This window comes from Solea solea, chromosome 9, assembly GCF_958295425.1.
Source record: "Solea solea chromosome 9, fSolSol10.1, whole genome shotgun sequence".
NCBI lineage: Eukaryota > Metazoa > Chordata > Actinopteri > Pleuronectiformes > Soleidae > Solea > Solea solea.
Window position 1 is genome coordinate 6,304,868 of NC_081142.1, and position 24,678 is coordinate 6,329,545.

General features: G+C 42.1%; 1 protein-coding gene across 2 annotated transcripts in view; it reads left to right on the forward strand.

The window, feature by feature from the left end:
* plpp3 (phospholipid phosphatase 3) overlaps positions 1 to 6,468 on the forward strand; it is a 28,509-nt gene extending 22,041 nt beyond the window's left edge. For both annotated transcript variants that reach the window (XM_058637449.1, XM_058637450.1), the window contains exon 7: positions 4,159 to 6,468. In XM_058637449.1, the coding sequence (XP_058493432.1) occupies positions 4,159 to 4,287 (129 nt within the window). In that variant the 3' untranslated portion in view covers positions 4,288 to 6,468. The remainder of the gene's footprint in view (positions 1 to 4,158) is intronic.
* The last annotated feature ends 18,210 nt before the right edge of the window (positions 6,469 to 24,678 follow it).

Genomic DNA, 24,678 nt, shown 5'->3' on the forward strand with positions numbered 1-24,678 from the left:
CTGAGAGGGAAATAGCAGGAGTGTAAAAAAGGGCTGGGGGGAGGGGGGGGGGGATAATCCTTTGAAACAGGAATGAAGCTGTTAATTATTTGGGTTTTTTTATTTGGCGGCGCTTGTTCTAACAGCACAGCAGGCTAGGTTCTAAACTCTGCTGCCTCTGGGAAAAGTATGGAAAGACACACTAATACACACTTAAACGCACACTGGCGAGGACACACACACACACATAGAAACCTTTACCTTTTTACAGGGTCCAAATCATCAACGTGGAAAGGATTAGATTCATAAAATTCAGCAAGACCTTAGTAGTGGCGCCTGAGCAGCTCTTGGCACAGCTGAAATACACACTCACGCACACAATCATGCACGACACAGCGGGGTCCTCGAATGCCAGGCTTACCGAAGCATGCAACACGAACCTATGAGCTGTAATCAGTAACAATCACAGCCCCTCTCACTGGGTGTAACTCCTGGACGACATCAGCTCTGAAAAATAAAATATATGTTTTCATTTCTCATGAGCTCAAATGGGCACATCTGCCAAGAGGAGAGAAGGGAGGGAAGTGACAGAAAGAGAGGAGCCTTTTTCTGCATCTTGGCTCCAGACAAGTGTGGGTTTAATCCAACTCAACTATTCCACTAGCCTCACAGAGACACCCTAACACACGCACATAGTCACACTGTTCACGTCCGTGTGTGTGCACAGTCGAACCCCTGCCAATCAAGCAATGAGGGTAGTTTTACAATCCCTGACACGTTTTCTGATTTGCCCAGTCCACATCTGTGAGTACTTTAGCTCGACTGTTTCAGCCCCTCAAAGAGCAGTGGAGCCGAAAGGACCTGACAGAGGACGAGTGGAAGCAGGATAGAGGAGGTCAAAAAAGACTCTGCGCCTTTGTACGACCAACTGTAAGTTTAAAAGAAAAAAAGTCAAGCGTGACAACATCTTTAGATCCTTACAGGAGGACAGGGTTAAAAGTGTAAAATTGAAAGCATGAGCTCACACTTCAAGTCGTATCAGGTTCAATAGCCTTAGATAAGCTTGTCCACTATTATTCATTTATTTATTCATCCAGAGTTATATGCTAATTTGTAAAAAAATCTGTTGTCCTTGGGCTGGAAGCAGAGAACATCCGCGTTGAATAAAAACACGTGTACAACACGCAACACATATTCACAACAAATGTAAAAACATCGTAGGCAATCACAACACGATGTCACAACAATAAAACACAACAAATGTAAAACATGTGACCAACAATCTAAGGTGAATTCTCTTGTAGGACTGATCCACTATGTGATCCTCAAATTGTTAATGTAAGAGTGATAAAGCAGCAGGCACAAGTGAGAGAATTAGTCTTTGTATTACTAGCTGGTGTGGACAGTGAATACGAGCGAGTGGGTGGGTGAGGAAGAGATAAAGAGGAGGGGGAACTGGCCGTGACCACACATGTCATGTTATGTTAACATGGGCAGAAAAGGCCTGAGCTACACCACACAGTCATGTCTGTTGGTGTGCCCTGGTCGTTCTCCCATTGTCAGAGCTTGTGAAATGAATCTGTTATAATAATCCTCATTAATCACTTTATGAACCAGTAATATCATTTTAAGTGCCCCATTGCAGTGTGGGTTATGCAGTTCATTCTTCCTACTTGAGCTCCATGCAAGAATGGAAAAGTCTCCAAACGTTTAGCAGATACACAAAGTCTGATTTGAAGAACAAAAGCGCACTTTAGAGGAATTTGTTGATTGGCACATTAGTCCCAAGTGTGCAGTAGTGAACAATAGCCCCTAAATATCACATGATTAGTGATGCGGTCTTGTGGGAAAAAAAAAAGTCCTTTCCAAACACATTTGTCTGGAGAGAAGTATGTTGTTCCATGACTTAACTGTGTCTGAGATTTCAGGTTTCCCCAGGCCACTGTTACTGCTTTAATCTTAGTGTTTCCCCTCTGAGTGCCATTAAACGACCCATACAAACCAAGGGCAGGAATGGACGCACACATATGTACTAATGTCATGTTAAACTTCACTTTTTTTATTGCTGCATTTGAGCCGCTTGTCCGTCTACACATGTGATAATAGATGCGGATTTGATGAAACACGTCGTTGAGTACGCAACAGAAAGTCGTCCATCTGTCCTACCTGATACTCCCCATCAGACACAGTGACCTAGTTTTCAACTAGTGTCGTAATAAAAGGTCAAGAGGACCAGAGGCCTGCAGGAAGCAGCTGTCAGAGAGAGAAAGCTGCTGCAGCGCTCATTTTGTTTTTTGAGGTTCATTGTCACAACGGAGAGGAGTGCGGCCAGGCAATAAAAGGAGGACGAGGCCAGAAGATGCTATCTCTCTCCCCCAGTTCTTGGTTAGACACATGAGGACTTACTGCACTGCGTGGGGGGGTCTCAGATACTTAAGCATTGTCTGTGTGGTCAGTGAACTTGTAGAAGCAACTGTGTCAGTCAACAGACACGAGTCACGACTCTCCATATTGCATACCGCATGTTTGCACACCATTTACACAGTTGTTTTCGCAGCTTGTGCACATATACAATTAAAGGCAGGATTTTAACACATATTACGGGATGATAATAAAGCAATGATAAGACCAATATTTTCCCAGGACTAAAGTAAACGTGCAAAATAAAGCCGGAGCAGCGGGTTTGAACTTACTTTGATGTAAAAGCAGTTGGTGATATATTGACTGGCGAGTGCGGTGGGTATCATTCAATGTGCACTCCCTTGATATACGTAAAGGGGGGTTTTGTGAGTAATGTGGGTTATTTTTTTCTCTAGACATTTACATTTCCTGCAAACCACCCACTTCCTGTCTTCCAGTCTGTGTCTTTGTGAGTCAGGCATGGCATTTTAACAGAGAAACGCACACGCACACACACACACAAAGACACACACACACACACGGGTTTGCGTAGCTATTCTTTGTTGGACTCCAGATTGGCTTCCATTCATTTGGACAGCTTAAACAAAGGGTTACAACTTAACCGTAACCACTCTGTCCATAGTCCCGCTGTGATCCTGGATTCCTCGATGACATATGACTGAGCCTCATATCTCTCTACACCTCCATAATAACATCACATATATACACGCATGACGTACTGAACACATGACTCAGTGATAACTGTACTGACACAGGGTCTCTTTATATGCGCCTTGAAAGCAGCTGTATGTCATGGGGTTGTCCATGTCTGTGTGATGTCATCGGTGTCAGAGGTGAACCAGTGAAGGTCATTTTATTGTCAGTAAATGTCACGCTATAATAGGAGACAATGTGTCTATAGAGAGCCTAATGAGACAACCTTTTATTACCGTTTTATAAATAGATCAGGGATTATACGTCAAACAAACAAAGATGGACACCGAAGTGTCAAGCAGTAAATGGGAGGACAAATCTGGATAATTCTGAATGGCAGCTTCTTCCCTCGACACAGCCCAGATCCCTTTTAAGTGTACAGTCGTTTCCATGGTCCCACTTCCTATCAATCCTTGCTCATTTTCCTGTTTGATGATGTCATCAAGATCTCAGGGAAAGATTTCCTTTCCTGCTTTTTCCCTCCAACGTTCCCTTCATTCATTACAAAGACTGGCAGACTGACCTCATTGTGATGTCAAAGGGGAATTCACTCTTGGCGTTGTTGAAAAAAACGACTAGATGGATACACTATAAATGAGTAAGCTGCACTAAAACCACACATTTGAGATTATAAAAAGTGTCACACGACAGACCTGCGAAGTAATACAACCCAACCACTGCACTGCCCTCCTGCTGGGCCTCCTCTCAGCAACGGTGAAACACTTACAGATGGTCCAGAATATGGCGGCGCGTATAGATTTCAATCAGCCTGCTGTTTATCGACCTTCACTCGCTTCCCTTTGTCAGCCAAATTAAATTTAAAGTAACGCAAGCTTGTCTGCAGAGTTAGCAACCACCTGCTTGAACTTTATCATATGGGCTTGTGCTCCCTTTTTTTTTGCCACTCTGGTTTTCCAAGGAACTTCTTCTGGAACACAAGACGAACACAATCTAGACCTTTTTTTGTGGTTCTCCAAAGACGGGCACTTAGTATACATGTGTAGTTCACTGGTGAATGTCGTTTGCCTGTTTCCTGACCCCGCTCTCCCTCCGTGTGTCCGCCAGGTGTTCTACGTGTCAGATCTGTTCAAGCCCCGGGTGAAGCCGGCCACGCCCCCACCCTCCCCGATCAAGAAGGAGCTGCTGCCTTCGTCCGACATCATCGAGAGGAACAACCACCACAACATGGTGTGAGAGAAGCCACGTCTCTTTCCTGTGACCGAGGAGCCAATCACAGTGCTGCTCGTCTCCCATCGGACAGTAGAATGTAGCGACGAGAGACTGTAGCTGCTTCTCAAATGGCATCCTCCTCCTCCTCCTCCTCCCCCCCCTTTTGAAGTACCTTGCCAGTCGCCTTGTGGGCTAGGGTGTCAGATTTGAGAATTGCACAGCAGAGACCACTCTCACTTTTCAGACTTTTTATTGTTTTTATTTACTATTTTACGTTAACTACTAATCAACATGTGAGCCCATTGTTTTGAGCACAAACACAAACGAATTGGAAGGTTAGACGACAAAATGAATTCATGATTTGATTACTTGACAGGCAGAGTTGAGGGTGCGGAGGTTTGACAGAGGTGGAACCACACAAAGGGATAAACCCTTGTGAAGAAAACAAAGAAAACAGACAAAATGAAGAAAAAAAAAGACAAACCCCTGCCTATAGGGAGGGGAGGGAGTCTCAGTGATGCCTCCTCTCGGAACTCTCTGTGGCCTTGGAACACCATAGGACAACAACTTCCTTAGCTACGGGAAGGATATTACTGCAATAAATAGCAGCATAGACATATTTACATTATAGAGAAGTATAACTTATAGCACTGTTTTAACGTCTGTTGTCCATTATCACCACTTGCTGCCTGTGATGTCCGACTGAAAGAAAGTTTGATGATGCTGATGTCCACGAGACAGAAATACTGACCCCTAGAACCAGAGCTTGGATCGATCATCTCATGAGACGTCATACCCAGATAAAGTTAGCACAGCATGGCTTCAATAACAGTGAATGTTTTCCTGTAGGCTCCTGCAAGCGTCATACACTTGTGTTTTAAGGCCTTTATAACATATTTCAGGGCAGGTCTTTGGGTGTCTCATGTACTTCTCTCTCCAGATTCAGCACGTCAAGGTTTTCTTTGCAGTGGACTGTCAGTGCAGCCTAAACCCGGGATGTTGCATTTCTTGAGGGTTAGATGTAGTAAAGCAGGGACAAGTTCTGTGGAAGGAGGGAGACAGATGCCACAACCCTCCCAGCCTCAGCACCTGTACAGGAGGCGTGGCTGTGCCATGCCAGTCTCTCGTGCTGGGGCCATCTGTTTATCTTCCTTCACAGGGTAGAGAATGGGTGGGCAGGGTGAAGGGGCGTGGTCTGTCGCCTTGGCAGAGGGTGATGATTTACAGCTAAGCTGGCACATTATTTCGGGATGATTGAGCCTCTTTCTGCTGGCAGGGAGGGGCTTCTCACCCACCCAATCACTCATTGGCAATAGATGTTTTTTGTGGGTGTGTGTGTGTGTGTGTGTGTGTGTGTGTTATCTGTACACACACACACACTGTGTGTTACACTTGTGCTTGTACATGGACATTGTGTGTTTAAATATGTATGAGCGCTGCGCCCTGTGAAAAGAACCCTCTTGATGAACTGTGTGTCAAATGAAGCACACACTGTCAGCTGTGCCATGTGTGTGTGTTTTTGTGTGTGTGTGTGTGTGTGTGTGTGTCAGAGAGTGAGAGAGCAGGTGAATGTGTCAGAAACTGTGGAATTAATATTTTTATTCTCTGCTAAAAGAAAAAAACGAAACAAAAAAACATCTTTGACCTTGTATGTTTATAGCCATGTTATGTATAATCACTATCAGTTGTACAGAACCACAACCACAAGCCCTTGTTTATTTTCCGGCTTCTCAAGAACCCTCCTCCAAAAAGACACTCCGCCATGTTGCACATCTTTCTCGCCGTATAGTCCGTCCTATCATTTCACAAAGCCGTTTTGACTCTCGCTCTCTCTTTTTTTTTATAAATATATAAATAATGTATAGATTACTAAAATTAACTTGTAAGATATTTGTTAAACATGTTTAGATATATCCACTATGATTACAGACCTGTGTTCTTTATGAAAATGCTGCTTAAAAAGCATCGATTGACAGATTTTTGTATCTAGGTAACTGAACTATTGTAGAGTGTTATAGTTACATTTGTAATATGCATTCACAAAAAGTACATCCACAATTGTGTATTAAAATTCAATATTAGTATTTTTGTATTGTCCTGTGCTTTTGTACAAAAGAAATTGAAGCAATGCTGTTTTTCTTTTCTGCAAAATGTACTAAGCTGTAATACATGTGCTTTTAAATAAAAAAGCTCATTATGAACACAGATATGTTTGATCTTTTTTTTACAGCAACAGTAAATATTACTCATTGGTTGACTATTTACTACTGACCACTACATTTCAGAGCGACTGATGACAAAAAAGAAAGTCACTCTCGTTAACTGGTACTTGCTGTGCAAACAAAATAAGTAAAAAAGGCAATCATTGAAGGGAATGATTTGACTGATGTTATCCCTTAAGTAGCATACATGTTTCCCCCTAAGTGTCCTGTAAAGTACAGTCTTTTATTGACAGTGACAGTAAAGCTGGTCTGAGGTCAGTTGTAAAAAAACTGCACTAAGCAGCGATTTACGGTGCCTGTGAACAGCTGGTAGGCCTGGGGTCAGCCATGCATAGCTGTAATAGTAAAGTGCCTGCTGCTGAGGCAGAGAGAGAGAGGCCCATGTTGTGGTCTTGTTTGGCAGCGGAGCAGAGCAGAGCTGGCACCAGGCCGTCACGAGGAGGCCAAGGCACATTATATACTACTGTACCTTTCTTTGAATAGGCCGAGTGAGTGTCCCTCATCATCACAGAAGGTCCACTACATTATTACCCCAAGTTTCCTTAGATCTTACTTTCCAAACATGTGCAAAAGTTTAAAAAGCATCGCTGGCACTTCAGAAAACCTTGTAAGTGTGATGGTGATGATGACATTTTAATACAAATTTGGTGGAGTTACATCACCCAGAAATTGGTCCTATAAATTCTATTCGAAAACCCCCTTGGATAAACGCGAACATGGTGGTCATGTTACAAAGGTCTGTTTTTCTTGGTGTTTGAATTGTTTATATTTTTAGGGAGACACGTTGATGTATTTAACAAATATAACAATAGTAAACGAGAAGATTATTGAGTAATAAGGCCTATTAAACAAATTTCTGATGCTGTTGAATGTGGGAAACAAAGTCATTTGTCAGCTGGTAAGTTAACCCTGTTCTGCTCTGCTGGACTTTGTTAGAGATTCCAGTATAATTGCTGTGGAAAACTTGGCCTCTCTGAGAAGAGGGCTTCACAGATTGATAACACATGTCTGCATGCCATGTTCTGGACAACTAAACAGGGACATACAATATAGGTGGATATCATACTCTGGAAAACAACCGCAATAACGTGCTCATAGTAAATAATGCAGAGGCTGGAATGTTGAATGGGTAAAAGAGTATTTTTTAAGTTTATATTTAACTCAGTTGCCATGATGTAGAATGTGTAAAAGTGGTTTGAGTGGCTCTCAGCTGGTGATCCAAAACAAGGCTGAATAACAGACTGGCACACATGATATAAAAAGCATCAGTGCATAACAGGGCCGCTTCTGTAGGCGGCTCAGGTTTGGCTTGCAAGAGAGAGAGAGAGAGATGGAGGTGGGTTAAGGTGTGGGTGGCACCTCCATGAGAGCTGTCAGGGGGCCAGGAGCTCTGAGGGCCAGGAAACCGAGTCGCAGCTGGCTTTAGAGGAGCACAGAGAGCTGCGTGGACAGAGGAGAGCCAGAGGATGGAGAGGGAAATGGGAGCCGAGCTTCCCAGCAGTCCACTGTTTACAGTACGTCAGTGTCTGTTTTGCAGGTTTTAGGCGCATAAGAGCTGTATCAACATAATATGATCCTCCTACAGGACACAGACTGGACCAATAGGTATATGTGTGTGTATGTAAGAAAGAAAGAATAAGAGCTTAAAAAAATATATGCCACATTGTAATCTATGATTTCAATTTTTTTTTTCTCCAAACAAAAGATAGCAAATGTGGAGGCGTGAATGACTAATGACTGATTGAAGTGGACGGATGAAATGAGAAATGAACCATGCTGTGAAAATGGAACAGCCTTTACATTTATGAAAACACCCAATAAATGTAATCTATTAAATGGCTTTTAGGGCAGATTGGGTTCTGGATGAATAGACGTGTGGGGGCGGCATGAGGATTAATATTCATTAATGTCATGTTTTCATGGTGATGATTGTGCATGAGAAGGGAGGAGACAACCTCTCTCTCAGATATTTTGGTACGTTCTGATATGAATGGCGCCTCAGTTTAGTCAGTTATCTGAAATGAACTGCAAGAGAATTGATGAACCAATCTCTTATGGTCTGGTTTAAAGTTCATCATATTTTAGTGTTGAATATGTAGATTTAATACAAGTGATTAATTCAATGACCGAAGTACAATTACGATTTGGATTGCAATGAGAACAGTTATGATGAAACCTCTGGTATTAATTTGCATTAGTGGTTCAAAATGAAATAAAAAGATTTCTGGTAGTACTTACAATTGGGAGCATGTTACAATTTGTAAATGCTGTTAACATGACTTAAATACAATGTGATTAAAAGTGGTCAAACAGTAAAAAGTGTCCAGATGTACATTAATCTGAAGTTAATGAATCTAAAAAAAGACCTGCATGACACCTGGTTTGACAGCCTTTGGTCTTTTGAATCCAACTTTATTGATATGGCAATAAAACGCACACTTCACACCTAAAGACATTATCCACGAGTGACATAGTGTCTGCTCACGGGCGGTGAGTTGGACGGAAAAAAAGGAGGTTGACGTGAGGGAGGGATAGACATTTAATACATTTTGCAGATGTTGGCTTTATGTGGGGGCAACAGGTGATTATGTCATCTTCACATAAATGGCCCCTGTGTCCACCTACCATGTTTTTCCTTTCATCCCTATATTTCCCCAGCAGGTCCTACAAATTACAATTTCTTTACCAACTTCTCTGAATTAGTTTTTATTTTTTGCTTAAGGCTCTAGCTTCATTTGCAAACGTTAATGTTTCTCTTCCACTTTGATAGGCATTAAAGTCTCACTCAGTGACTGCATGGAAAATACATCTCCCCCTTCTGTCGACCTCCTCTCTGTCATGTGGAGAAATGGACAGGTCAGAAAAGGAGCAAAGGGATTTAGTTGCTCTGAACTTTTTACTGGACATGCTTTTTACACATGCAAAAAAAAAAGGTTTTATGGGTTTGTTTTCATTTTTTGCACTGAGATGGAAATCATTGCGGCAAATGTCACAGTTAATACAGAAACCCCAAGAGACAAGACAAGCTGAACGCACAAAGACACACTTGCACCTACACTCATCATCTTCACTGGAGCATTCAGACAAGTAAACCGAGTACAGGGAGAGGATTTATCTTGGGATTCAGTTGTCTGCTTCCTTTAGTGTAGAAGAAGAAGAAGTAGAAGAAGAAGAAGAAAGGGTGCAGAGGATGAAGGAGAGCAGTGAGACGTGAGGAGGAAATGGGGTTAGACGACTGAGACACAGGCCTCCGTGATCCTCTGTGTGGACAAAATGGAATCAGGCAAGCATCTCTCGCTCTTTCTTCTTCTTCTTTTTTTCTTTCCTCTACAGAAGAATTTCTGTCGTACAGCCAACGTTGCTTAAATTGGCCACATGCTCCACCTGCTCACGCAACACTGCACTTAAACCCTTTTAAACACATATTGGACCCACATGCACAGAGAAACAAAACAAACAAACAAACGAAAAAAAAGAAAAAAAAACACACACACATGCAAATCATCCAACAGCACTCAGCCACAGCATAATTACCAGAAGACAGAAATCAACTCAATCCATCACGTAGTGGTTCAGGGCTCACTGCCTGATTTACTGGTCATCCATGTTTGCGTGTCTGTGCGCGTCATTTATGAATCTATTACGTCCTCCTGCTGGAAGCCAAATCTGAGCTCTGTACTCAGGGGCCATGTGTCTGCTTCACTGACAACATGCAGAATACCTGCTCCAGACACTTGGCCCATCGCACTCGTAAAGCAGTGATGCTCACGCTGAGGAATTTACTGGAATATATGCGTCTCCAGGTCAAATGCTGTCGTTTGACTGTTCACGGTGAAGGAGGAATTACTGATTGTGAAGTGCATGACTCAGCTCTGGTATCAGCTTTTCTCTCTGTGTGGGGGAACCTGGCAGTGATACAGGGAAATCGTAGCGTGGTGCCAGGTTTCGTAAGTTCAGAATTATGTTGAGATATTAGGAAATGTGATTTAGCGTCGAACAAAGCTCATTCATCATCGTCTAAAATCAGGCCCAGGTTATATATATATATATGTGTGTTTATGTACAGTATGTGCATGACTCCATTCTGACCTGAGCAAACAGTCGTCCTCAAATCTCTGTGGAAACATCTTTGTGATGGATCGCCTCACATGTCGGACTCAAGCTTAGCCTCATCTGCTTAACAGTGTTTTCAAACGGTCTTGCTGTGTCTCTGGCCAAAAGTATTTTTATGTCATATGCATGCACACGTACACACCGGGGTCACGTCAGCTGAGTCATTTCAGGGCTGTGGGGTTTACTGTAAAAACTTACAGACAAAGTGGATGGGTGGACAGACAGATAGATAGATAGATAGATAGATAGATAGATAGATAGATAGATAGATAGACAGAAAGACAGACAGATAGACAGATAGACAGATAGATAGGTAGATATTTCTTATGTATTCATACTTTTCTTTTTGCAGTCAGCCACCACCAGCAGTTTGCAGTTAAGCTCCTGGAGCTGGGTGCCAAACTTCAATGCTTTTGTGGTGTCGACTGCTTATTTGTTTGGCCTGTTCATTCCCGCACTCTTCCTCTACATGTTTCTTCCTCGCATGTGTGTTGAACTCCAGTCTATGACCCAGCAACAAAGCATTCAACAAACAATGCTCACACTTTGCGTTCCAGGAAACGTCTTCCACCACCACTCTGTAATCCCTGACTCCCCTGATGTGTTCAGTTCCAACACATTCTGAAAGAAAGTGAGTCAGACACTTGTTCAGCGCTCCGTGGGAGATTTCCAGTGAACATGCACAGCTAAAGAAGCTGAGGTGTGCACAGCGTTGTAAACTGCCCTCATCCAGATGCTTGTTTGTTCTATTTCTGAGGCCTGGAGAGCAACAATAATAACGACCCTGTTGAGAGCCTGAACAATAGCTGTCAATGAATGTTTTATTGCTTCACCGAGATGTCTGTATTGCTTTCCCATACCAGGGAGCTTCACTCCTAAATGAGAGGGAAAATCTGCTGCCCTGACAACGTAACCACTGACACGCTGACAGCCTGTGAAAACAAGTGCGTTTCTCACTTTTCAAGGACACGTGCTTTGTGAAAGTTGGCGTTGTCATCTTCTGTGCTCAAGTAATAATATTTCAAATACAACATGCAACATAAATCCCGTCAAACCGATTAACACTGTAATATACTGGTTATTGTTGTTAATGAATGAGACCATAATAACTGAAACTGTTTAAATGGTTTAAACTAAGAACAGACTGTTTCTTCCTGGGACAAACAGGATGTTGTTAATTGCTCCATTTGTGCTGGAACAATAGTCTGCTGGCAATCTATCTGTGAGTGGTTTAAGGGGAGTCCATTGGGACAATCCTCTTGTACTGAAAGCTCCTGTGTAGGACCAATCAGCTCTCAGGAACTATAAACACACACACACACACACACACACACACACACACACACAAACAAGCACCGCAGACTGCAGACCATTATACAAGACAGACAAACAAGGACAAGAAAAGTACAAATCTGGGTACAATTGGATATTTTCTCCTTTTCAGATCCGTCTCTATGAGCTCTAAGGACGGCTGTGCATGAAAATCTCAAACGCTTCATTAACTGCCACGATCAAAGTTACACAAGTCACCTCTCTTTCCCATTCTGATGCTCGCTCTGAACGTCATATCACTTAAATGCATTGACTTGCTGCCGTGTGATTGGCTGGTTAGATATCTGTATTCAGCAGATGAACAGGGGTACTTAATAAAGTGGCTGGCCCCTGTGTGTGGATGATAGTTATAACACATACCTTTTTACAATTTGAAATGCAGCTCACCGTCATAAGTGAGGTGGTTTTAATTGTCTTTATGGAGTCTTTATCTTTTTGGTGACTTCCTGCACCTCAGGTGTACAATGGAAGCGGAAGATAGTTTTAGCCTGGACTCACATGTTTGTGTCACAGAAGTGCTTGACGGTGTGTGGGTCAGAGTGCTGTAGGTGGCGATCAGCGGTTAGCAGAGCAGTGTCTGTCATGGTTATCTACAGTATATAGCAAGTGGTGCTAATGTTGCTAAGAGCGTGTGATGACAATGTCTGACACATAACAATTGGTAACAAGGAAAACAACCTTGTCCAAGAGCTATTTGAGCGCTGTGTTCCGCTGAGCTAGACATTAAAGATGATTTGATTGGCTAGCACCTGTGCTGGGATACTTGCATAACATGATGTGGTTGGATGACGCTTGGAAAGAAGAAGAAACGTTTCTCAACTTCTGCATAGAGACTGACAGAAGGAGCAGGCCTCTTATGACGTGTTTCCACTGAGTGGAACACTTCGGTTTGGTATGGTACGTATGTTTTTGCATAACTTGGGGGATGACTTGACATAACAGTGCACACACACTGCCTACCAGGTAAATCTACTGTTGTTGATGGTGGCAAACAGGTAACAGGAGACCAAAGGGGCAAGAGAGTGGGAGAAAGGAAAGGATTGATAATGACATGACAAGGATCACGGCCATGTATCTTCCAACCTCATTTAAAGAAATACAGTGAATGCATTTCCATGAAATCTTGAACTCATATTCTTTGTTGAATGTAGATAGATAGATAGATAGATAGATAGAACACTTGTTTATCACCACAGTTGTGTATCACCAAACTATCCTGTTGTATTTCACTGAAGGAGGACAACCATCATTAATTGTTTTCTTCCGTACAACTACAAGCCAAGGAAACTCAACATAAGCAGACCGGCAGATCCTTACATGGCTTTCTGCATTTATGAGGTGATACAGGACTGTGGGGAAGGAAGAAAAGAGAAGAAAAGAGAGGGCAGAGTATAAAGGGATGAAGGTTGTTAAAAGGAAAGGTGGAACAATATGTCTTTTTTTTAAAAATGGAGGGTAAACATTAGATGACTGTGTGGTATCACCTCTTCAAAGGATCTAAAGTTTCATGTTTTGGAACTTCAGTGTTATTAAGGCAGGGAAATGTGCAGATTTACGAGGTGTGACAGATCATTCTCCCTGAAAGACCTGAATGGCATTCAAGACTTAAACCAGGCCACTCAGGGGTTACACATTGTTATTTTCCCCCTACCCTTCATCTACCTCTAACGTAACTCCTTTAACTCCTCTTCCTTTTGCCTCCCTCTTCTCGTCATCCCGACATCTGGTTTCAATCTCTGCTGAGATTACGCGATGTAAACGTCAACAGCAAAGCCCCCCCCCCTTTCTCAACCCTTCTCTTCTTGTTAAGTTGTGTTACTCATTTCCAGGCAATCACGCAAGAGTGATTTAGCAGGAAAGTAGAACATTTCTACATCAAACTGACTCATAAACAAAGACATTAATTATCTACAACTCTGAGACGAACTGAAGAAGGCTGACCGTGACTTACAGAGGCGATAAGTCAAAGGTCAGGATGCTGGGGGTCACAAGTTGGAGGTCAGAGATTAACAGGTAGCACAGCTCTCTGTGAGAAGAGAGGTTTAAAAAGAAGAAGAGTTGTTTATGAGCATGTGCTGCTGCTGCTGCTGCTGCTGCTGCTGCTGCTGCTGCTGAGGACACAGAGAGGGCAGTCCTACTATCTGACAGGGGTCATCTGTCTGTCTCAGCTTCCTGCTGTGACCCAGCTCTTCTTCTCTGGACTCTGTCTATTATCTGCTGTCTGTCAGTTTGTCTCTGTATGTCTCTTCCTCCATGTTCATGTCATTTAGATCAGTGCTTCTCAGAGACTGGGTCGAGACTAGAGCCGTGTATCAAACTTCATTACTTTTGCGATATCGACGGTTATTCAGTATTGACAGGATTTAAGAGCTTGTCTTCTTGTCTGCATCAGTGACCCAATAAGCTTGCAGCGTGCTATAAGCTCTAACAGATAAAGCGAAAGAATTTCACCATGATTTTTTAATGTCATTTTTAGCAATTCAATAAAATGGGTATTGAAAAAAGCATTGCTCATGAATCAGTATTGAGGTCCAGATATCGAAATTGATATTTTTGAGTTTTTAAGTGTGAGTGTTCATTTGGAAATGGCTGCTTACCCTTTAAAATAATCATTTTTAATTATTTTTAAATCTGTCCTTTCACAGTATCGATGAATGGCTACAGGTTGTTACCATGGAGTGCCTTTTAAACAATACTCTCACATGGTTAGTGTGGGTTCTACTCAAACTTTACCAATGCCTTCTGGGTAATACTAATCTGCACATAATAACACAATGGTTACATTACTTTTGCAGCCAATTCCTGCATGTATGTTCACAGTGAACTGTGTCCCAGATGCATTACTGTCACTGTAAGTTACTGTTTTTATAATATAGATAATTATTATTAGATATTTATTTATAGTTATGCCATATGTTTCTGTGATTTAGCAGTATGCACACGTTTGCTCTTTGGGTCATGATTGTGATTGTTGCCATCTTCAGTCCCTGGGAAGACACATGGCTGAAGAGGGACAGACATTTAATTGGCATTTAGGAGAATGTTTAAGTGTCTTTCTTAGTATTGGTCAAAATTGATCCAGCAGAGGCCAAAATATCTTGACTTTCAATGAGGATCAACTGCAACACTGGATTAGTGTTTGTTAATAGACCTTCCCCGTCACCATGTACCTTCTCAGTGAGGTGGGGTCTTTGCATTTGGGTTATGACAGAGAAAAATCAGACGTGGAGGGTGTTGGTGGTCATGTAACCAGGTCCATGGGTCCCAGAGTTTATGCGGACAATGACAACGGAAAGGTTCAGAGTCCGCATCCAGGTTGGGGCTCAGGTCCAGCTGGGTAATGTCCTGTTCCCCTGCCCACTGGCAGCAGCTGTGGTCACAGTCCCACAATCCTTCATTCACACACAAACACCCAGTGTCTCGATGTCAGCCAGAGAGGTAGAGACAGATAGAGAGACTGAAGCAGGGGCCGCAGAGCTGAGAAATGCACCACTCACTCCAATGTAGGCCAAGCTTCCAGGAGAGAGAGTGTCTGTGTGTCTGAATTTTTTTATATTTAACATACACAGAAGCAGCATTTATACAGTGAGACTGCAGACATGGATCATGAATGTGATCTGCAGTAAGCCTGTTGAGTCTCTGGACTCTCCGGGTGATTTATAAACATCTCTGTGTCACTGTCATTTTGTTACAGCTGCTGTAAAACAAGATAGCAACAGATTGTCTGAGCAGATCTCCTCTCCAGACAGTCTCTCACTTACGTCAATGATAACATTTTGGTATAAATCTGTCGTTGCGTGTTTTCTGCGTTAGTCCCACTTTGTGTTAGTGCAACATGTGTTGTGTACTCAAGTGTTGTGGAAGGCTTCATTCAAACGTTTTTTTTTTCTTTTTGCTTCTTCCTGTCTGCATGTTTCAAAGACATGTCTGCTGCCCATATGTGTTCTAAGTAAAAAGTTATGATTAATTGTCCATGTACAAAAGCTGAGGGGCTCTCTTGGCTGTTGCCCATGTTGCACAATTTTTGGTTTTGTTTTCACACATTTTACATCATAAATTAAGGGTTTTTATGTTGCAGTTTCAATGCAACTGCCAGTAATAACTGAAAAGGTGACACCATACATGTGAACACAGTGAACAGTCACATTAGACTAGGAGGCTAAATAAATGACCATTTCTGTAGAAATGCCAACCAAAGGATTCCATCATGACTGTGGTGTTTGTGGTGTTGTTTATATATATCATAAAACATAATGTTTGTGACAATACTGGAACTTAATAACATTTATATTATTGTAACCGACATACAATTTTATATGAATTCACATTTGTGAGTCTTTATGAGCTATGGAAACAGCTTATTGGGAGACAAGCAAACAATCTCCACAAAACTGCACCTCCACATGTGATGTTGCCAGTCACCTTGCAAATATTGCGATGTTTTCTATTTCGGTGATGAAAGTCAAGTTTCATCAACAAGTCTCCATGACGACTTAAGTTTTTCCTCGAAGAGAAAAAAAATTGTACCATCTTGTAAAACACAGACAAACAGTCATGGGACATGATATTACATTATATATTCATCATTGATGCACTGGGATCTCACTGGGTGACAGGTTATGGTAAGTGAAAGCTAAACGGCTCGAGTTTCATAGACAAAGTGACACATGAACCAAAACAATCATGTCAACATGATAAACATGTTTTTTACACAGCAGATATTGTTTTGAAAGTGAGCTCTTCATCTCACTGACACATGACTCCTCTGGGTTGTAAGTTATCGTCCTCTAAGTGTTTCCCCGTCTTCATGTCAGTTTGCCACAGAGCACTTGGAGAATGTGCGGACAGAGACTGAGGTTTATTCTTAATTTGGGTCTGGTAATCCTTCTGTTTATGGCCTTATTATAGTAGGAGGGGCTGTCGGAGCACATTCCTCTGAACAGTTTGAGGCTGTTGTGTAAAAGATTTTCCCCATGCAGCACTGGAGCATTTTTGTAATTAGTGCAATAAGAGGTTACTTGATGGTTCCTGTTGATATGTGTGCTTAAGAAAACACACAGGCTTTTCTTATCTTTCACTCAGCAGGACACCAAATCACTTAGGCTTTAGACAAAACTACAGGCCCTGTGTCCAGACCTGCTTCACCGCCTCACTGACCAAAGCTGCTCCATATAAGGAGGCATCGGCAAAAATCCTCTGCAAAACACAATGTACATGAAGTGATAGTTAAACACACTTATTTTATTTGTCAGGTCCTCTTGCATTAGCAGTCAGTGCAAGTGTTTGTTTGAGTGTGTGCATGCCTGTGTCTATGATAGAGGCCAGAACATTGTTCCTTCTGGGACTCAGAGCCTGGGAAAACCACGTTTGACCCTCTGTGCTCCTCTGGCTTCACTTATTGTGGCTTTTTTTTTGCTTTATGAAGTTTTCACTGTCATTTTCATATCATCTTCTAACACCCTTTGCTCACTCCGTGGTAAATTAGACCTGACACAGACATACATTCCCAGCACTAGGTTTTTGTAGCTTTTTGTAAAGCTAAAGGTAAACAAAGAAAAAGGGACGTAAGAAAATATGAGACGGGTAAGAGAGAGTCGTGGTTCTCCGGTTTCAGAGTGTCTGTTGTTGTTGATGATGATGAAGAGAAGACTGGTTCCTCTGAGAGTAGTTTAGGGTCGAGGGCCAGAGACAGGGTTTCTGGTTGTGGTCCAACACACAGTCAAACAGATGTCAGCTATTCCCACTTTACTATAAGTCACATTGGATTTGTGGAGGACAAAACAATATAATGAGGAGTCGGGGCCAAAGCGAATGCATCCTAATGAAGAGCAGACGGTAACAGATATCCCGAGATGAACTTGGAACTCTAACAACAGCAGTACTGTCCCTGTCATCTTGTAAACACGAGGTGTAAATCAGGAGAAAAAGTGACGCCAGAAAACCCTGAAATGTTCTGTGCAATTTTCTAAAGGAGCCTCAGCTCAGGATGGGTTCATAAAAATGCGGAGACAAAGACATAAATTCACATAAGGTTAGTTTTAGTCGTCTTATGGCCTGAGTTTTCACGTCCGATTAAGGTCATCCAAAGATCGGGGGGGGACTGTTAATATCAAGCACGTTTTCATCATCCACCGACACATTGGGCCAACTCGGCTTACGCGCGGCGTTTCCCAGCAAATGTCATCATGCTGACATATTTGGAGCTTTGGTGTGTAAGAACAGTTCGTCTTCATTCTGAGCCACTTGGACAAAGAAATTAAACACATGGGGGAAATGCAGGTGACACTGACGCTTTTATGAGTGAGCATAATAGCAGCTGCGTGACCGGTGGTGAATGTTGGGTAATTTCAGGGACGTTACTCCGATGTTTTCATCTTTGCTCAGTCTGTCGCTGAAAAAGAAACATCACTCTGTGTCATGCAGCACATTAAGCAGCACACTCCTTTTCTTTGCCCCCCTCAAGTATTGTACTTGATTACATCTTTTGGATACTTGAATGACGGTATTTCCAAATTATGTTGCATCTGCTCCGTCGCTTATGAGTGAAATTTAGGCTGTGTTCAACATCAGTCCTATGGTTAGTGCCCTGGTGGTTAATAGTCCAAACCCTGGCTGCATCATACATCACCACTACATCATCTCCAGGGGTAGTTTAAGTAAGTTTTTCTTTTCGGCTTGTCCCTGCAACCTTTTTGTCAGTGTTGGATTACGGAGATCTTTTGTATATGAATGCTTCTGCTCAGTGTTTATCATGCATCCCTGAGGGTTATTACAAACTGTGAAGTGTCAACACACCGTTGTGAGTTATACTCTCGGGTGGGATGGCCTGCACTGGCCACCCGAAGGATCAGTCATTGGGATACTTTCATATATATATGGCAAGATCATTTGGATTCTTTTATTTGTGTTCTGTTTGTGTGTCGAGTGTTTCGTGTTTGCTGCTGCCTATCTTGGCCAGGACTACCTTGAAAAGGAGGTTCTTAATCTCAATGAGATTTTCCTGGTTACGGTTTAATTAAAAAAAAGAATAATAATAATTGGAATACCATTAGGTGACCTATATACAGTCAACTACCTTCTTCTTCTATATAAGGGCTGTTTAAGGGTTGTGTTGGATGATAAGTGCTTGTACTTCTGTAAATGTGACACAGCATTTTAAGTTTGTGCCACTGCTGCTTTATAAGGAATTAATATATCCCTGTCATCACTTCTGTTTTTACGACGACTAACAAGAATACCAAGCAAACCAAAGGGATGATGATCCATCATCTGGACCTATACTGTATCCATTCATGTCTCAGACCTGTTTTCTGTACCTGTCTGTCTCCGCCATGTTAGTGATTTTGGTCCTCTTCTAAAACCTGAAATCCACAGAAGTCACAATCCTTCACTCTAACCACACTAACATGACATTCTATTATCCTCCAGTGTTTTTATAGTATTTTGGTGAAAAAAGCTGTGTGTCCCTGTTCTGACCTGGTCTTTGGTGAAGAGTATCAAACTACCAGGAAAACTCTGTGGAATCATTCAGAGCCCAAGTTTTGCTTAAGGGCTGAAATACGGTGTGTTATAGTCATTTAAGATGTACAAAACTTGTGCATAGGAATCATTTTATAGCTCCATTTAAATAAAAAAACACACTCACTGTAAATGCCATCTGTTGAGTCTTTTGAAGCTCCTCCTAACGTCCCCCCAGGAGCCAAGGGGGTTGCTAATGGTTGAATTATTTATGGGAAGATGAACGCATCACTGCAAGGTGAAAAAGTTTCTGACAAAATGTTAATCCGGGAAGGTCACTTTTGTTATGTTGTGATAATTTGTCTTTCTTTGAGGACTTCTTTTTTTCGTAATGTGTTTCCATGGAGTGCACGCACGAAACTGTACAGCTGCAGAACTCAACCAGTTTACACCACTGAAACCTGATGCCTTGCTCAGAGCACTACCACCATCACTATATAAACAGAGTCACAAATAGGCCACGGACAATTGTGCGTGATGAGATGCATCTCCTCTCCTCCTCGTTTAAAATGTGTTAAGTGATATTTTCCACTTTATTTTGCTCTCAAAGCTCCACTTTTGGTGATTTTTGTTGGTTTTTGTTATTCTGCCTCACTTTGGTATTCGTGGACAGAAGTAATTCATGTGATAACCGGCTCTGTCATGAGGGCGACAAGCATTTATCCCGTCAAAGTGCTGAATCTCTATGGTCATATAACGTGTGTTATTGACAACGTTTACAGTGGGCCAAATCAACTTCATCTCTGTTCGTCTTGTTTGTGTTGCTTTCTGGATCAGCGGTATGTCGAGTTAGTTAAGTGCAAAAAGGATTAAGTTAAACCTCAGAGCCATGATTCATGAGCATGAGTTATCACATCCAAATCAGTTAGTGGTTTATGGTCAGGGCTGCGGAGGCTGAGGACAGATAAGATGACGCTTTGGGATGACTTGTGGTCACCTCACCGTCAAGTCTTGTTTTGCTGCTCGTTCATTTTGCTCTTTTATCTGTGTGACCTTTCACCTCATTAGGGTCAAAGATCACAGCCATCAATGTTAAAGAGATTACTTAAGCGCCTCGTGTCCTCCTTCAACCTTTGCACGTTTTGGGTTGGGGGCTCGTAGAACTGGCTGTGCACGCTAATATGCATGTATTTGTGAAATTGTGAAGGATTCCTGTGAGTGTGAAATAGGAAAACTATGGAGGAGAACTATGGAGGATTCTAGCCTAATTTAACAGCTTTGGGGTCATTGTGACGTCTTGTTGCGGGTAGTTGGGAGGCTGCCCACCATCTGTGGAAAACCAGCCTTGCAATATCAGGGCTGCTGACCCAGGGTCCTCAGATTCAGGAGGTCTTGCGAAGTCTCAGGTCTCGCCAGAAACATGAATTGGCACCACACAAACGACTTAGCGACTGAGCTAAATGACGTACGAAAAAAGTGACCAGGGTTGCAAAGTTCTGCTTTCAGAAGTGGGTGATAATTTATCAAACACAAATGTTTCACTGCACACTCTGAGCCATAGATCTTTCTGTCATTTTGCACCTCTTTCCTCTCTCTTACATATTCTTACTCCCTTTTTTCTTCACTGCTGCCAATCTCTTTCTTCTTCTGTCACCCTCCTCCTTCAGTTTTAATGTCAGTCTGGGACTGCAAGGCCTGCATTGTAAATCTACTTATACAGCATCGTTTTCCTCCTGCCTCCAGTCCAACTGTAAGGACCCTGAAAGGGTGAACTCACTCTTTTTTATGTTTTTACATGACCAAACCAGATCATTTTATAAAACTCACACTCTCCTCCTGAGCACTAGCCAACCACATACCTCACCCCTAATCCCTTATCCCCCAAGCCCTGTTCTGAGTTATCTACCAATAAATCAAAAACACATAATTTCTCAATTCCAAATGAGATTTTTGCGATGAAATATGTGCATTAGAAAACATTTGTGTTGCCTCTAATGAGGGAAATCCAGTGGTTTGACCTGATATGTGCATGAGAAGTTGCCGTCATGGAGGTGAAGGCCATAAAAGTCGGTTAGGTGCATGATGGTCATTGGATCAGAGGGAGAGGTGATGAAGGATGTGTGAGTAGAAGTGGCAGCAGGGTTATTTTTCACCACCTCATTCTTAACTGGCCTTCTCTCCAGTGCACAGCGGGAATATTACACACCCTGTCTGCTTATCCACATTTCACACATTCCGGTGTGAATAAAGAGGAGGCAAGTGGAAAGGGGGTTGGCAAACTGCAAAGAGCACATACATAGACACGCGCGCTAGTGACACCGTTGATCGGAGTCTGTTTGCATTTGTGCTCATACTGTATGTACCAATCCAGAGACCATATTTAGAGCTGTATGGATAATAAAAGTGTGTGTAGGCTCTCGCTGTGTTTATGTTTTGGTTGGCAGAGTTCCCCACGGACCCACCGCTTTGGGGGATTGAGGTCTGGTAACTGGACATATCCCTTTGCAAATGAAGTCACTCACACATATATGAGCTCGAACGTCACTCACATATAGAGAATGCAAACATGGACATACTCACATTACACACCTCACAGGCCAAATGGTTTAAGTACATGGTAATGTTTCCTTGTCACAACCATTCATATCTCTCTCCAGGGGGAGATGTATATACTGTATGTATATAAAGTCGAAGAGTCTGGTGTATTTAGTGACAGCACTGACAAAAGCCGGCGACCGTGAGCCGAATCACAACCCGTTCAGCCGTATTTTAATTCAGTGTCCCGGTCAGGCAGGAAGTACTGAACTAATCCTTTTAATGAACTGATTCTCATGATTTAGTACATGAAAAACAACTGCTTTACAGGTGACTAGTATGTGAGTTTGTGTCGTGTATAAAACAATGGCACAACAGTTATGACTGCTGGTTTGTATTTGGTAACTATTGATAAGCTGTTGCCCTGGTAACTATCGTTGTGCTAGGCTAACTAATATAAACTGATTATATCAGTCGAGTGGACATTTCCCCAAACTACTTTTAGCAACAACTTATAAATTTACATAATCTAATTTTCAGCACTCAAATCTTTTTCATTACCTGCAATTATTCAGCATGCAAGACAAGTTGGCTTCACTGTTCTGTTTCACACCTATGACCAGTGAAAAAGAGTTGTCTCATATGAGATGTGACGAGTGGGGGAGGTGAGACGTGATGGAAATGAGTGATGATGGGAGGATATGAAAGTCAGAAAGTGAAGGGGGCAGAGGAACGGTAACATCATCATCCTCCTCATACAGGATGTCCGTCTGAGATCAAAGGGGTAGCAGTGGGAGTGATGGTGAATGTGCAGCCTATCTGCTGTGTGCTGCTCTCCAGTTATTAAGAAATTTCATTTGCGATGCTGTGGGTTGACATTTCTCAGAGACGGCGTGAAAAGATAAATGAAAAGAACAGCTCAGTCTGACCTGTGACCCCACCTCTCGCTGGGCGCAGGGGCAGGAAAAGGCCTGCGTGCGTCAGAATGTACAAAAAAAAATCCCACTCACCACTTCCACTCAGCTTATCTGCCCACTTACTAAATGATCCCATTTCCACAGGAAAATAGAAAGAGCGAGCTCTGGGGGTGGGGTTACTTCTGTGAACTAATAAGCTTCTTTTTTCATATTAGGTGAACACAAGCAGACGGAATTAGAATTGGGTTTTTCCAGAAAATTAGGGGTTTAAACTGATTACAAGGTTTGTTACTCAGTGGGTAGATGAGACTGTCATGGAGAAAGGACTGAGAGTGTGTGAGGAGGAATAATGAATTGTTCAGAACATGTGGGTGGGGGAAGCACAAAACATTTCATGTTTACTCTCCAAATCCCAAATTAAATTCCAGTTAAAGATGCTTGGACAGCTGGATGAGCTGGATTAGCAACAAAGGAATCATTTTTATTTGACTTTGCATGATGGGAATGGTGATATAGCCACATGTGAAACAATATGAGAAAGAAAAGGATTAACTCACAATATCCAAACAACTTTTGGATCAGAGATTCAGTAGAGAATTATTCTGATTCTGTAGGCCATTGAAGTTACAGGAGAATTACATGTGTAATATTTATCCATTCAAATGAAAAATAACTATTAAAGTAATGAATTAAATATGAAACTATGTGTCATTGTTCATTCATGAAATAACATGGCACAGGATATGACTCCACCGCTGACACACTGATCTGTAAAAGTCATGTTGATGACTAACAAGAACACTTTCTCTATTTAACTCATTACTACTACTTTTATTTTGACACCTCACAGATATAATTCACCCCCAAACACACATGACTTCAGCCTGATGTCATGAGCTCATGTGAGTAGATGTGACCTTTGTCACCTCCTGTTACCAGACAGAGACGGAATTTCCTCTTGCAGTTTTCTTTTGTACTCTGGTACAAAACTGCATTAACATATGGACCTTTTTTTGTGCTGTTAGGTTAATAAAAGCTGCTTTAAATTTTAAGATCTTGTTGTTGCTCTCTCTTTTTGTGCCTTAATGTCGTCCTCTTTGCAATTGATTGTAAAATGAAGGCAAAAATGCTAAGAATAAAAGAGGAATCCACTTTTTAACATGCACTGCCCTCAAATATCTGCTAATGTGACTTAAGGCCAGCTAAATTGCAGTATTTAAAAAGTGGTTGAACGATTTTAATCGCTTGCCTTATTGTACTAATTTGATAGAACTGTTCTCATGACAGCAGCATAGATTCTGGGTACGCAATGTTTTACTGCCTCAAATTGAGGCCCCAGAAGGGAGGAGAACGGGGTTTTTGAGGGATGGACTCAGATTAAAGTCTTCATAGTGCGCTGTGTTAGAGATGAGTTAGGATCTTCAGTTTGATTGCCATGACCAATAGACCCATGATTCCAGAGTTTTTCTACATGGAAACCACATGCTGTAAACATAATAAAGGCAGAGCCATTGGTTCACTTTCACTCAGACACCCACACTGTTACAAATAAATGCACACACGTCACACATGCTGACAACTACATACACATATAAAGTATAATATGAGATTATATGAAAACATGCTTCCATTGTTCACTCTAAGAGTGGTTCTTGGCAGGATTCTGGTTCCCACAAATACTGAACCCTGAAGCCAACATTGTCCCAGCCTCCGTCCACTTACCGTGGGGAGTCAAGAGGAGGCAAGCTGAAGCTCTTAAGACTGCTTAAGAACCTTTAAGGCCCCCTGACTTTGGTCGGACCCAGGTCTCCATCCCCAGACAAATCACAAACAACAAC